The sequence below is a fragment of the Scyliorhinus torazame genome, chromosome 15 (assembly GCF_047496885.1).
Source record: "Scyliorhinus torazame isolate Kashiwa2021f chromosome 15, sScyTor2.1, whole genome shotgun sequence".
NCBI lineage: Eukaryota > Metazoa > Chordata > Chondrichthyes > Carcharhiniformes > Scyliorhinidae > Scyliorhinus > Scyliorhinus torazame.
Genome location: NC_092721.1, coordinates 185,986,580 through 186,001,718, shown reverse-complemented (window position 1 = coordinate 186,001,718; position 15,139 = coordinate 185,986,580). Strand labels below are relative to the sequence as shown.

Below are 15,139 nucleotides of genomic sequence, written 5' to 3'. Positions count from 1 at the left end.
ATTTCCTAAGCATCTCCCCATTTAGAAAATAGTATATGCCTCCATTCCTCTTTCCAAAGTGCATAATCTCACACTTTTCCACATTGTATTTCATCTGCCACTTCTTTGCCCACTCTCCAAGCCTGTCCAAGTCCTTCTGCAGCCTCCCTGCTTCTCGATACTATCTGTCCCTCTACAAAGATCTTTGTATCATCTGAAAACTTAGCAACGGTGCCTTCAGTTCCTTCTTCCAGATCATTACTGTATATTGTGAAAAGTTGTGGTCCCAGCACAGACCTCTGAGGCACACCAATAGTCACCGGCTGCCATCCTGAAAAAGCCCCCTTTATCCCCACTCTCTGCCTTCTGCCAGTCAGCCAATCCTCTATCCATCCAGATTCCAGCATCCACAGTAATTTGCTATTTCCATGTCAGGCTCTTATCGTTTGCACCAAGGGCTCTTGCCTTATTTAACAGTCTTTTATGCAGCACCTTGTCAAAGGCCTTCTGGTTCTCCTTTGTCTAACTTCCTTGTTATCTCATCAAGGAACTCTAACAGATTTGTCAGACATGACCTCCCCTTGACAAAGCTGTGCTGAAAATCATTTGGGAAAGCATCGCAAAACAGACATGTGGCCTGGGATTTCTTAATATTAATGATGGGATGCTGAGGGGTAAATTCTCTGCCAGCTGCAGGGGGGGGATGGCGTAGTGGTAATGTCACTGGACTGTAATCCATTGGGAACATGGGTTCAGATCCTACCACGGCAACTGGTGGAATTTAAATTTGGTTAATAAATCTGGAATTATAAAGCTAATGTCCATAATGGTGTCCATGTTGTTTAAAAAGCCATCTGATTCACTTTTAGTGAAGGAAATCTGCCATCCTTACTTGACCTGACCTGCTAGTGACTCCAGGCGCACAACAACGTGGTTGGCTCTTAGCTGCCCTCTGAAATAGAAATGGCCTTCCAAGCCAGTCAGTCCAAGGGCAATTAGAGGTGAACAACAAATGCTCAACAAATGCTCAACTCAGCGACGTGCACAACCCATGAAAGGACAAAAAGATTAATGGCTATCATTGAATTGTAATGTGGAGGCCAATTTTATTGTGGACTTAATCTCTTTTCTGTGAATTGATTGTGAATTCTTTTTGCGGATGAAAAAGGAAAGTGAGGGAGGCCATTCCATTCTTGAATAATTGCCCATGGACATCTTAATTTAAGATTAACTTATTTTAAGCAGATTTGACCAACCTTGACAATTTAATGGTAACCCTGGACAATGTTTTCAAATCAAATTTCTCACTGTAGTTGAACCTCCATTGGGGGTTGCAATTATTTTAAATCGATACAGCCAATAAATTCATACTAAATATATTTGGTTTGCAATGGCTATAAATTAAGTGGCCATTGAAGTGACATTAAGCTATAATGTCTCTAAACTGGGTAACGCATATCCTTATTAATGCACGTCCCTCAGCATCCATCGATTTGGAACATTCTCGAATGTTATGACATTTCTCAGTTTTGCAGGGTGTGCTACATGAATTATGCTTCTGCTTTTACTTTCAGCAATATCAGGTAGAATGATAGAAAGAATCTTCTCTGGAGCAGTCACAAGGTAAATTTACAACTGTTTTTAGATGCAAGTCTAAAGAACAATACAACAATTTGAATTGATCTAGTTTCTTTCAATTTTTACTTTATAGTGGTAGAACAGCTTTGATGATCAGATTTATTTTATAGTTTAGGCAGTTAGGAACATAAGACAAAGGAGCTGAGGCAGGCCATTTAACCCCTTTAGCGTGCGTTGCCATTCAGTATCATGCATCTTGCTGGCATTGGGAGGGTGGATTTAAGACCAAGTTCAGCAGGATTACTTCATCCACCTGTGCGCTGGCACTCGTGCCAACTGCAAGATTGGGGATGGGAGAAGGGGTAGAGGTGGCGCACAGCTTACAATGCGTGTGTGAATGTTTGGGAGGAAAAAAGCAATTGCAACTGTTTCTTCAGTGAGGAAACATGGCAAATGAAAGGTCATCTTGACCTGAAACATCAACTCTGTTTCTCTCCACAGTTGTTACCCGCCCAGCTGAGCATTTCAGATTTCCAACATTCGCAGTAATTTGCTTTTGTAATGGCATTACGGGGCCTTTCCCTCAGTTGTCTTCACTTCCTACTTTTCTGCCAACAGCCCCAATTACTTTTAATTTTTGAATGTGATCAAGTGTTTCTAGAATGCTCTGTTGGAGGCATTAAAGTATTTCCAGTGTTTATGCTCATCTTTTTGTAGTTGAGGCAACAAAGTGTTCTTTTAAATTGTCATCCTTTGTACCCTTCAATGTGTGAAGAAGTATTTACTGCCAGTCGACTGCTGTTGCACTGAAAATTAACCATTACAAATGTGAAACCTTATTCCTTCAGCTTTTAGTAGTTGTTGGAGATTTTAAGAATGCATAAAATTGCTTTTCCTTTGTCTCTTTCTCTCAATGAAGTATTCCTTTCCTTCTTAATTTCCCTTTCTTCATCTTATTTGGAATTGAATTCATGCATTCTAACTTACACTTCTCTATCCTTATGCAAACAACTTCACAATTCTTCAATCTGGTTGTTTACGATTATATGATTACTTGTCCTGTTCACCCAGGTTTCCCTTCCTGCTACGTTACAAACTTGCATTTTAAGAGCTTACCATACAAACATTTTAAAAAGCAAGAGAATTTCCTATTAACAGCAGATGCATCGGAAGGCTGCAGCAAATTATGGCCCTATGTGAAATTATTTTATTTTACACGAATTTGATCCTGCAAGTGATCTGAACTAGAAGATTATTCCTAAACGTGGTAAATCAAATGAGCCCAAAACTAACTTTAAAACTCCTTATTAATTTACAGGCATAGAAAAACTCCAAATGAAAGAAAGATTGGCTATGCAGACTTTGTGTGGTTTTTGCTTTCAGAAGAAGACAAAAAGACATCAACCAGGTGAGGAATTTGCATGTGTCACCACCAGAGGTTGCAGATGATTGCATTTTCTGTTACAGAATTTTTACTGAAGCAGAATAGAAATATTATAATCTTTATTATTGTCACAAGTAGGCTTACATTAACACTGCAATGAAGTTACTATGAAAATCCCCTAGTCCCCACCGGTGCCTGTTCGGGTACATGGAGGAAGATTTCAGAATGTCCAAATTACCTAACAAGCACGTCTTTCGGGACTTGTGGGAGGGAACTGGAGCACCCGGAGGAAACCCATGCAGACACTGGGAGAACGTGCAGATTCCGCAGACAGTGACCAAAGCCCGGAATCGAACCTGGGACCTTAGCGCTGTGAAGCAATAGTGCTACCAACTGTGCTACCATGCCGCTTGATCTTTTTAGACATTTCAACACTTGCACTAGCCCTCTTTAATTTATACTTTATATCTGGTCTTTGCCAAGCTTATGAATTATCCCAGTTTAAATATTTATACATTAAGCAAAACAGATCCATTCCCCAACCCCATTAAAAAGATGTTGATCTTATTTACATGGGTTAGAGCAGCAGGATCTGGATTTATAGTCCCACAGTTATTACAAACTGTTTGCAGATTTTACAAGAAAGGAACAAACAAATGAGAATCTAAAGCTCTCTATTATTAGCAAGAATGGAGAGGACTTACTTGGAAGATAATGAAGACTGGAGGAAAATGAGTTTCTGTTGAAATGAATGCACTGCTCAGCTGTTGGGTAATTGAGAGGCTGTGTCATTTATATTCTTTCTTTCCAAATCTTCTTTTTTCCCCCCTTTGAGGCAACTGCACCACTGCCGGTTACACTGAATTAAACAATGCCATGCCGGTTAGCAACAGGGCAGATTTCTGAAACACATCTTTGAATGGAAGGAAGGGCAACAGTGCATCTAAAGGACCCGGACAGTTTTACCTAATTTCTCTCCCAGTTTTGCACCCAGTCTATCCAATCTCCCGCCCTCTCCAGCCTCCAACCCCTTGCATTGGAAGTTCTTTTCCAGCTGTTATGAAATGAAACGAAAATCGCTATTGTCACAAGTAGGCTTCAAATGAAGTTACTGTGAAAAACCCCTAGTCACCACATTCCGGTGCCTGTTCGGGGAGGCTGGGTACGGGAATTGAACCGTGCTGCTGGCCTGCCTTGGCCTGCTTTAAAAGCTAGCTATTTAGCCCTGTGCTAAAGAGAGTGTGTTTAATTGTAGCAGCTGATCATTTCCTCCAGAATATCAGAACTTGGTCAGTTTGTGTTCCCAATAGTAATACTGGACTTTTAATTTGTGAGTGAGTGACAGTTGAGTAGTACAAAAACAGAAAATACCGGACAATCTCAGCAGGTCTGACAGCACCTGTGGAAAGAGAAGGGAGCTAATGTTTCAAGTCTGGATGACTCTTTGTCAAATCTGGAGAGAACTGGCAGTGGGGTCAGATTTAGGTGTGTGTGTGCGCGTGCTAATGATTATTATTATTATTATATAATCAATGAGGACCAGCATTAAATTAAAAGCATGAAGATAAAAGGCAATTACTGCGGATGCTGGAATCTGAAACATAAACAGAGAATACTAGACAATCACAGCAGGTCTAACAGCTTTTACAGAATCAACCAGACTCTAAACGTTAGCCCTTTCTGTCTCCACAGATGCTGTCGGACCTGCTAATATTGTCCAGTATTTTCTGTTTAATTAAAAGCAGTCAGCATTGATGCACTTGTGTTAGCCTAGGACACAATCTGTAGCAATGTTTCCTGTAATTTTAAATTAAAATATACCACCAGTTGCTTCTATTTTAATATTTCTATCTTACAACATTAGAAATGCCATTCTGAGAAGAGATCAAAATTGATTTCACCTTGTACCTGTTATGCATGCTGCCATTTACTTTTATATTTTGGTCTCTTATGGACCTTGTCTATTATTTTCCCCCCTAACAGTATTGAGTACTGGTTCCGCTGTATGGACCTTGATGGAGATGGTGTGCTGTCTATGTACGAACTGAACTATTTCTACGAGGACCAGTGCAAAAAACTGGAGTGCATGTCTATTGAGCCACTGCCTTTTGAAGACTGCCTTTGTCAATTGTTTGATCTTGTTAAGCCAGAATGCGAAGGTATTTTTCTTCTATTCATTCATGCGATGTGAATATTTGTTAACAAAGGTACTGATATTGTCCACCCCTAACTGCCCTGCACTGAGTGAATTACTAGGCCCTTTCGGAGGACAGTTGAGAGTAAATCACATTGCAGTGGGCCTGAAGTCACATGTAAACCAGACCAGAAAAAGGCAATAAATTTTTCCCTCGAGGATATTGGTGAACCAGAAGGATTTTTACATGACACCTTTATTGATGCCAGCTTTTTTTATTCATAGAATCATAGAATTTACAGTGCAGAAGGAGGCCATTCGGCCCATTGAGTCTGCATCGGCCCTTGGAAAGAGCATCCAACCTAAGCCCACGCCTCCACCCTATCCCTGTAACCCAGTAACCTCACCTTTGGACACTAAAGGCAATTTATCATGGCCAATCCACCTAACCTGCACATCTTTGGACTGTGGGAGGAAACCGGAGCACCCGGAGGAAAAAACCCACGCAGACACGGGGAGAACGTTCAGACTTCACACAGACCGTGACCCAAGCCGGGAATCGAACCTGGGACCCTGGAGCTGTGAAGCAACTGTGCTAACCACTGTGCCACCGTGCTGCCCACGTGCTGAATTTAAACCGCTGGCTGTTGTGGTGGGATTTGAACCCATGTGCCCAGAGCATTAGCTGAGTACTAGTTGAACCACACTACCACTGCACCGCCATCACCCCTTAATTCTCACATTTGACAGTAGCTGAACTTCACAGAAAAATATCCAGTCCTGTTTGCGGATTTGATGCAAATAATTTGGTTTCTTCGGTTTGCAAAGTAAATTATGAATAAACTTTTAACGTTACCTATATGTAGTATGCATTTGGTTACATTGTATCAAAACTGCTGGATTGAAGGAGGATCAAATTTCTCTGTTCACTCGCTCATCAATTTATAGATTTCATAGAATTTACAGTGCAGAAGGAGGCCATTCGGCCCATCGAGTCTGCATCGGCTCTTGGAAAGAGCACCCTACCCAAGGTCCACACCTCCACCCTATCCCCATAACCCAGTAACCCCACCCAACACTAAGGGCAATTTTGGATACTAAGGGCAATTTATCATGGCCAATCCACCTAACCTGCACATCTTTGGACTGTGGGAGGAAACCGGAGCACCCGGAGGAAACCCACGCACACGCGGGAAGGACGTGCAGACTCCGCACAGACAGTGACCCAAGCCGGAATCGAACCTGGGACCATGGAGCTGTGAAGCAATTGTGCTATCCACAATGCTACCGTGCTGCCCTTTCCGCCATTGTGAATGTATAGAGTGCTTAAAGCTCGGGTTTTTTAGGTTGGGTGAAGAGTAGAGCTTCCACCATTCTGATGCCATTTCAGGAGATCTCATCCAGCTGTAATAAGGGCGCTGTTTGAAAATTCAGCAGTTTCCTGCACTTGATTAGCTACTATACTGTAACTTGCAGGATGCGTGTGTGAATGGATAGTTATTTTAGATGTAATGTTACTGAAGTTTGAATAGATTTTCATCACAGCAATATGATATAGAATTAGCTTTGTTATAGCATCAATGTAAAAGCTGCTAACTAGTAAAACCAGTTCATCTAGCAAGGCAGTTCAGTCATTTGTCTGAACCTACTAGCTGCCTTGAGGGTCACATTTGTTTTAACTTAAAACTTTATAGGTGATCCTGAAATAAATCTGTACTTCATACTTTTTTCTTTGGTTTTTTTTTTCCACCCCTCTTACTTATTCAAGGAGTATTGCAGCTATACCTGATCCTGTCCTCTCTTGATGCTTGTGTAGGCACTTTCCAATTGAGGTCACTATTTAGCATTGATGTAACAATGTTGACTGCAGATGCCTACTCTCTCCCTGTTGAGATTCAGTAACAGCTAATGGGAGCCAGTCACTGGATAAACAGCAAACCTTCTAGAGCGCATACATTTTAAAAATGTGTTTAACTTGAACTGTTTAAAAGAAAAAATGAATTGGGTACACCAAATTTTTTTTTTTAAAACTTGAACTGTTAAAATGGTTTAATCAGTTCTGTGAAATTAACTGGCAATTTTCTTTTAACCAGGAAAAATCACGCTCCATGACCTAAAGAAGTGCAAGATGGCAAATGTATTTTTTGACACCCTTTTTAACATCGGCAAATATCTGGAACACGAGCAGAAGGATCCATTTTCAATTCCAAGGGTAATTGTTGCATTTATGAAACCCTATCTTCTTCCTCTAAACTGCCTACCTCAAGTCCTCCAACCATATCCTTAAGGACAGAGTCTACACTTGGCGTAACAAGATACACGATTGACACTATTATGTTTCCTGTACTGTGACCTGTCAACATTGAGCACCACAGGATCTCACCATCTGACAGTAGCTCCTGTTTGGTAATCATGCAGAAATACCATGTAGAGGGATGAAACTGGCAGTGCTTAGCACTCTTAAACCAGCCCCAGGTTGCCACTACGCAACACCAGCATCTGATTGGTGTTGTGGTTACTTTTGGTGTTGTTTTTACTTTGCACTATTAGTTTTAATGGACACTATCCGGAACTACAATGCTTTTTTAAAAATTCATTTAGCTGGTTTATAGTTCAATGTTGAGGTGAACAATCCATTCAAAAGCTTCAGCTGACACAGTATGAATGGTTGTGATGCCACCTCTTAAAGCCAAAAGTTCAGTATATCATAAATGGTCTGATTTTGATGACCACTGTTGCAATCTGAGCTGTTCCTCGTGTTTCCGTTGTGAAGCAATAATTCTCTACGAGTTAAGTGTTGTCCAGATTTTCCATCGATGGATGAAACCTGGGACTGCACTACCCTGGTCAGTCACCAGGTTGCAATTGGTGATGTTTGCAGTCAATCAGGAGGTACGCCATTGGGACATGACGCTGTCATCGGCTTATAGGGTGTTCAGTGTGTTCAAGTAGGGACTACGGAAATTCCGATGTGTACGTGGATTTTTCTTTTGACGTGATGTGTCAATGGCAATGCTTCATTAGCTGTCAGCAGATGGTGTTCCTTGAAGATCTATTCCGAGTGGTGGTTCAGTGCACTAGCACAGGAAGTAACTCAAATATCCCAGAGATGATCCTCGTGACTTCCTGGAGCTGGCTATCATATTTGTGTGGCAGCTCCTGAGCCAAGTTGAGCAGCAGTGTAGATCAGGGTGAGTGAAACAGTGCATAGTGTGTTGGCTTTTCTGCCCAAGGACGGTATCCACCCATTTCCGTATGATATTTCCTCCTGTCTTGTCCTTGGCATTGGCATTCTGAAGGTGTTGCCAGTAGGTCAAATTAATATCAAGAGTAATGCCAAGGTGTTTTGGTGTTTGATCATAGGTGAGTGGGTTGCCACAGAGGTGGACAGAAACCTATGCCTAGCTTCAGTAGTAGGCTGAAACGAGAATCTTTGCATGTTTGGTCAAAGTCTCCAATTTATTTTTTTTAAATTATGTTTATTCTGTATTTTTCAACAAAGATTTTCAACCATTCAAACCCGCCCGCCCCCATAACAAAACAAGAAAAGAAAAGTCGCATAGCAAGACATAAACATATCAATTCAACATAATACAGAACTTACAATGGGTTCCTCCCGCACATATCGACTTTCCCATATGATTATGTATTTCCTTTCTCTTTTTTTAAAAATATATTTTATTGCAAAATTTTTCCAAACAACAATTTTTCCCTCTTAAAGCAAACGAAACAATAACAAAACAGAATTTTTTAACAATACACAGGTAACTAAACCCCATTGTCTATTGACCTAAACTAAACTAAACCCCCCCCCTCCCCCTGGGTTGCTGCTGCTGGTCATCTGTCTTCCCTCTAACGTTCCCCTAGGTAGTCGAGAAATGGCTGCCACCGCCTGGTGAACCCTTGAGCCGATCCTCTCAGGGCAAACTTTATCTGCTCCAGTTTAATGAACCCCGCCATATCATTTACCCAGGCCTCCAGTCCGGGGGGTTTCGCCTCCTTCCACATGAGTAGGATCCTGTGCCGGGCAACTAGGGATGCAAAGGCCACGACATCGGCCTCTTTCGCCTCCTGCACTCCCGGCTCTTCCGCAACTCCAAATAGAGCTAACCCCCAGCCTGGTTTGACCCGGGCCTTCACCACCTGCGAAATCACTCCCGTCACTCCCTTCCAATACCCTTCCAGTGCCGGGCATGCCCAAAACATATGTGCGTGGTTTGCCGGGCTCCCGCCACACCTCCCACATTTGTCCTCCACTCCAAAGAACCTGCTCAATCTTGCCCCCGTTATGTGTGCTCTATGTAGCACCTTAAATTGAATCAGGCTAAGCCTGGCGCATGAGGAAGAGGAATTTACCCTGCTTAGGGCATCAGCCCACATACCCTCCTCTATCTCCTTCCCTAATTCTTCTTCCCACTTTCCTTTTAGTTCGCCCACCGACTCCTCCCCCTCTTCCCTCATCTCTCTATAAATCTCTGACACCTTGCCCTCTCCGACCCACACCCCTGAAAACACCCTGTCCTGTATCCCCTGTGTCGGGTTCAACGGAAATTCCCTCACCTGTTGTCTAGTAAACGCCCTCACCTGCATATATCGCAGGAAATTTCCCCGGGGCAACTTATACTTTTCCTCCAATGCTCCCAAGCTCGCAAAAGTCCCATCTATAAATAAATCTCCCACCCTCCTAATTCCCAACTGGAACCAGCTCTGAAATCCTCCATCCATTCTTCCTGGGGCGAACCTATGGTTGTTCCTGATAGGGGACCCCACCAGGGCTCCCCGCACCCCTCTCTGCCGCCTCCACTGTCCCCAGATATTCAGTGTTGCCGCCACCACCGGGTTTGTGGTAAACTTTTTAGGTGAGAACGGTAGCGGCGCCGTCACCAGCGCCTCTAAACTCGTCCCTTTACAGGACTTTATCTCCAGTCTTTTCCACGCCGCTCCCTCACCCTCCATCATCCATCTACGTATCATTGCCACATTGGCGGCCCAATAGTAATCACCCAAGTTCGGTAGTGCCAGTCCTCTGTCCCTACTACGCTGAAGGAACCCCCTCCTTACTCTCGGAACTTTCCCTGCCCACACGAAGCTCGTGATGCTCCTATCTATTTTATTAAAAAAGGTCTTGGTGATTAGTATAGGGAGACATTGAAATACAAATAAGAACCTCGGGAGGACCATCATCTTAATTGCTTGCACCCTGCCCACCAGCGATAGAGGCTGCATGTCCCACCTCTTGAAGTCCTCCTCCATTTGTTCTACCAGCCGTGTCAGATTAAGTCTGTGCAAGGTTCCCCAGCTCCTAGCGATCTGAATCCCCAGGTATCGGAAGTTTCTTTCCACTTTCCTGAGCGGTAAGCCTTCTATCTCTCTACTCTGGTCCCCTGGATGTATCACAAATAATTCACTATTCCCCATGTTTAGCCTATACCCCGAGAATTCCCCGAACCCCCTCAAAATTCGCATAACCTCTATCATCCCCCCCGTTGGGTCCGACACGTATAACAATAGGTCATCTGCGTATAACGAGACTCGGTGTTCTTCTCCCCCTCTAATCACCCCTCTCCATTTCCTGGAGTCTCTCAATGCCATGGCCAGAGGTTAAATTGCCAACGCGAACAACAATGGAGACAGCGGGCATCCCTGTCTTGTTCCCCTATATAATCGGAAATACTCCGATCTATGTCGACCTGTAACTACGCTTGCCGTCGGAGCCCCATAAAGAAGTCTAACCCAGCTAATAAACCCGTTCCCAAACCCAAACCTCCTTAACACTTCCCATAAATACTCCCACTCCACCCTATCAAATGCCTTCTCTGCGTCCATTGCCACCACTATCTCTGCCTCCCCCTCCACTGGGGGCATCATTATCACCCCTAATAGTCGTCGCACGTTAACATTCAGTTGTCTCCCTTTTACGAACCCTGTCTGGTCTTCGTGCACCACCCCCGGGACACAGTCCTCTATCCTCGATGCCAGTACCTTTGCCAGCAATTTGAGTCCACGTTCAATCGTGAAATAGGTCTATAGGACCCGCACTGCAACGGATCTTTGTCCCTCTTCAAAATTAGCGTTATCGTCGCCTCCGACATCGTCGGGGGTAGAGTCCCCCCTTCCCTGGCCTCATTGAACGTCCTCGCCATCAACGGGGCCAACAAGTCCACATATTTTCTGTAATATACCACCGGGAACCCGTCTGGCCCCGGGGCCTTCCCTGCTTGCATGCTTCCCAGTCCCTTAATAACCTCGTCCACCTCAATCGGTGCCCCCAGGCCTACCACCTCCTGCTCCTCCACTTTCGGGAACCTCAATTGGTCCAGGAACTGCCGCATCCCCTCCTTTCCCTCTGGGGGTTGAGACCTATACAGTTCCTCATAGAAGGTCTTGAACACCTCATTTATCTTTCCTGCCCTTCGCACCGTGTCTCCCCTTTCGTCTCTAATTCCTCCTATCTCCCTCGCTGCTGCCCTCTTTCGCAATTGATGCGCCAACAGGCGACTAGCCTTTTCCCCATATTCATACCTCCTCCCCTGTGCCTTCCTCCACAGTACCTCCGCCTTTCTGGTGGTCAGAAGGTCAAACTCGGTCTGGAGTCGTCTCCTCTCCCTGTACAATTCCTCCTCCGGGGTCTCTGCAAATTCCCTGTCCACCCTTAAAATCTCCCCCAGTAATCTTTCCCTTTCCTTGGCCTCTGTTTTCCTTTTGTGGGCCCCAATAGAGATCAGCTCTCCTCTGACCACCGCTTTTAATGCTTCCCAGACCACTCCCACAGGGACCTCGCCGTCGTCATTGACCTCCAGGTATCTCTCAATACACCCCCGCACTCTTGTACACACTCCCTCATCCGCCATCAGTCCCACATCTAATCGCCAGAGTGTTCTCTGCTCCCTGTCCTCTCCTAATTCCAGGTCCACCCAATGTGGGGCATGATCCGAAACCGCTATGAAAGTCTCCAATTTTTTAAGTAGGCTTCCAGAAATAATAAATCTTCAGCGTGTTTTCTCAATATCCTATCCTCAACTTCTTTCACCTAGAAAGCCAGGGCCAAGTCATCAGCATATGTGAAGAGCTGTGATTTTGAATCATAGAATTTACAGTGCAGAAGGCGGCCACTCGGTCCATTGAGTCTGCACCGACCTGTAAGAGTACACTAACTAAGCTCACACCTCCAACCTATCCCCGCAACCCAGTAACCCCACACAACCTTTTGGATATTAAGGGGCAATTTAGCGTAGCCAATCCACCTAACCTGCACATCTTTGGATTGTGTGAGGAAACCGGAGCACCCGGAGGAAACCCTCGCAGACACTGGGAGAAAGTGCAAACTCCAATAGTTACCCGAGACCAGAATTGAACCCTGGTCTCTGGCGCTGTGAGGCAGCAGTGCTAACCACTGTGCCACCCACGACTTTGTAGGAGGCACATCACTGGTATATGTGCTGAAGAGAGTCAGTGCGAAAACTAACCCCTGTGGGAGCCCATTGGTTATATGTGGGCTGCTGATATGATCTCCAGGGTGCACACGGAACTGTTGGTTCCTGATCATGAAGTTGATTAATTGTTGGGTTTACACACAGCAAATGATTTTGCAGAGTTTCCGCAGCATGCCTATGTAGCACACTGTGTCTTAGGCACAGGATTAGTCAACAAAAGCAAGTCCTTGTGCTCGGGCGTTTCTGGAAACTGGCCTCGTAATGTCACATCAGTGTCAGGACCTGCTCCAAGCAGTTGCAGCCTGAAAGGGTGGTAGAGATAGAAACCCTCACCGCATTTAAAATAAATACTTGGATCTGCACTTGAACTACAGCAACCTACAGGGCAGCAGACTTAGAGCTTGAAAGTGTGATTAGACTGGATAGCTCCTTTTCTATCCCCATACATGTAATGTGTGAAGGGTCTTCTGCGGTTTTTTTATATGAACTACCCATTTTTTTAAAAAATCTCTTTTAAATTTAGTGTACCCAATTATAATTTTTTTCAATTAAGGGGCAATTTAGCATGGCCAATCCACCTAACCTGCACATCTTTGGGTTGGGGGGGGTGAAGCCCACGCAGACACGAGGAGCATGTGCAAACTCCAGACGGACAGTGACCCAGGGCCGGGATTCAAACCAAGGTCCTTGGCGCCATAGGCAGCAGTGCTAACCAATGTGCCAAGTGTCGCCCTATATATGAACTAGGCATTTTTGTTTTTCTTTCATGGGATTTGTGTGTCACCATTTTATTGCTGTAGGTCTGAAAGCCAGACCGGATAAGGATGTCAGATTGCTTTCCCTAAAAGACATTAATGAACCATGATAGTTCCCAAGTTGTGACTAGCTTTTAACTCCAGATTTTATTAATTGAATTTAAATTTCACCAGCTACCCTGGTGGAATTTGAATCCATGTCCCCAGAGCATTATCCTGGGCCTCTGGATGACCAATCCAGTGATAATACCACTGCATCACCATCTGCCCATCTTTTATTCTGTGCTAATTGTCAGGTTCATCCTACTTTTTAGGATCAACTATTCTGCGTAACCAAGAATCGGCTTTGAACCACCTAGATTCTTCTCAAGGTAGTTCCAATGGGGCAGCCCCACGCCGTCCAGAAATCCCCGGGCTGCCGGTGCAACGGAGAATCCCGACGGCAGAGAATTCAGCCCATGGTCTTTGAGCCAGAGTTCCATTCTGGGATCTTCCAGTCAGTTAGAACATCAAGTGGGATTGCAGCAGTACATAATCCTGGTTAAATACAACATTTGTAACGCCCATACAATTTTGATCTTTCCTGTGCAGCAAGATGTGGAGAATGATGGACCAGAAATGACTGACTGGGAAAAGTATGCTTTGCAAGAGTATGAGAATTTGGTGGCTGAAGAAGCAGCCAATGAAAACTGGAATGACGGGTAAGAGACTGCCGATTAACAAAAGTCAATGTCTTCTTTTACCCAAAGGGTGTTTGAAAATTAACTAGCCTTTTTCAGATTGAAAGACTGACCTTGGAGCTCCCTTCCTAACAGGACTCTTGGTGTACTTAACGCCACGTGGACTGCAGTGGTTCAAGAAAGTGGCTCACCACCACCCTCTTGAGGGCAATTAGGGGTGGGTAACAAATGCTAGCCTAGCCAGCGACACCCGCGTCCTGCAAAATCATTTTTAAATATTCCCTTGGTTTGCAACAACAAAATACTCCAGATGTTGAAAATCTGAAATAAAAACAAAATCTAGCAGGTCAAGACAGCATCTGTGGAGAGAGAAACAGTCTGAATTTTCAGGATGGTGTATACTCCGTGTCCACCATCTGGAGAGTCGACTGGAAACACATTCGTGCTGACTCCAGTAGACCAGGCGCCATTTTGGCATTCCAATGTTGATTGACAGCAGCCAGATCAACCACCTGAATTTGGACGGAAGTCCCTTTACGGAGAGCTGTCGGTCAATCAGGTTGGCTGACTGCTCTCCAGCCTATGCAGGCAGTGTCCGTAAGAGACGCTGCAGTTCCATGCCTGAGAGTGCATCCCAGGACCGCAGTTCTGGTAAGTACCAAAGGTCCCAGTGAGGGTAAGGGATACCCTTTGGGGCTGTGGAGGGAGCGGGCGGTTTCGCTGTCGGGGTGTCGGCTGGAGGGGAGGATGCCCCCAGCCTAAAGAGGCTATTCGATTTAGCCCCCCAGCGCAGAGCATAAAACTCTAGCTGATGTTTCAGATTGATGACCTTTCATCAAAACTGAGTAAAGACAGAAATGTAATATATTTCTAGCAAATGAAAGGAGCCGGGGGCGGGGGGGAGAAGAAACACAAGATGTGTCTCGATGATGTGTGAATGGATGGATAGCATTGGATTCGACATTAAGTTTTGCAATTTTAGATCATAAACTCTGCCTCCATTTTTTTCATTTTTTTGTTTACTGGTTTAGTTTTCTCTTTTTAATCTTTTACTTTGAATTCAGGTGGCTGCTATCCAGTCAGTCGAAAAAACTGAAACATTAACTGTTACTCCTCACTGCTGCCAGAACTTCTGAGTATTTCTGTTTCATTTTCAAACTTTGTACCTCTTTAGACTTGGGGTAAAAGTACTGACC

General features: G+C 44.4%; 1 protein-coding gene across 3 annotated transcripts in view; it reads left to right on the top strand.

The window, feature by feature from the left end:
• The window catches only part of ppp2r3b (protein phosphatase 2, regulatory subunit B'', beta), a 216,949-nt gene that overhangs the window by 179,113 nt on the left and 22,697 nt on the right, over window positions 1-15,139 (top strand). For all 3 annotated transcript variants that reach the window (XM_072477286.1, XM_072477287.1, XM_072477288.1), the window contains 5 exons: window positions 1,554-1,602; window positions 2,876-2,965; window positions 4,925-5,100; window positions 7,169-7,287; window positions 13,855-13,964. In XM_072477286.1, coding sequence (XP_072333387.1) covers window positions 1,554-1,602; window positions 2,876-2,965; window positions 4,925-5,100; window positions 7,169-7,287; window positions 13,855-13,964 — 544 coding nt within the window. The remainder of the gene's footprint in view (window positions 1-1,553; window positions 1,603-2,875; window positions 2,966-4,924; window positions 5,101-7,168; window positions 7,288-13,854; window positions 13,965-15,139) is intronic.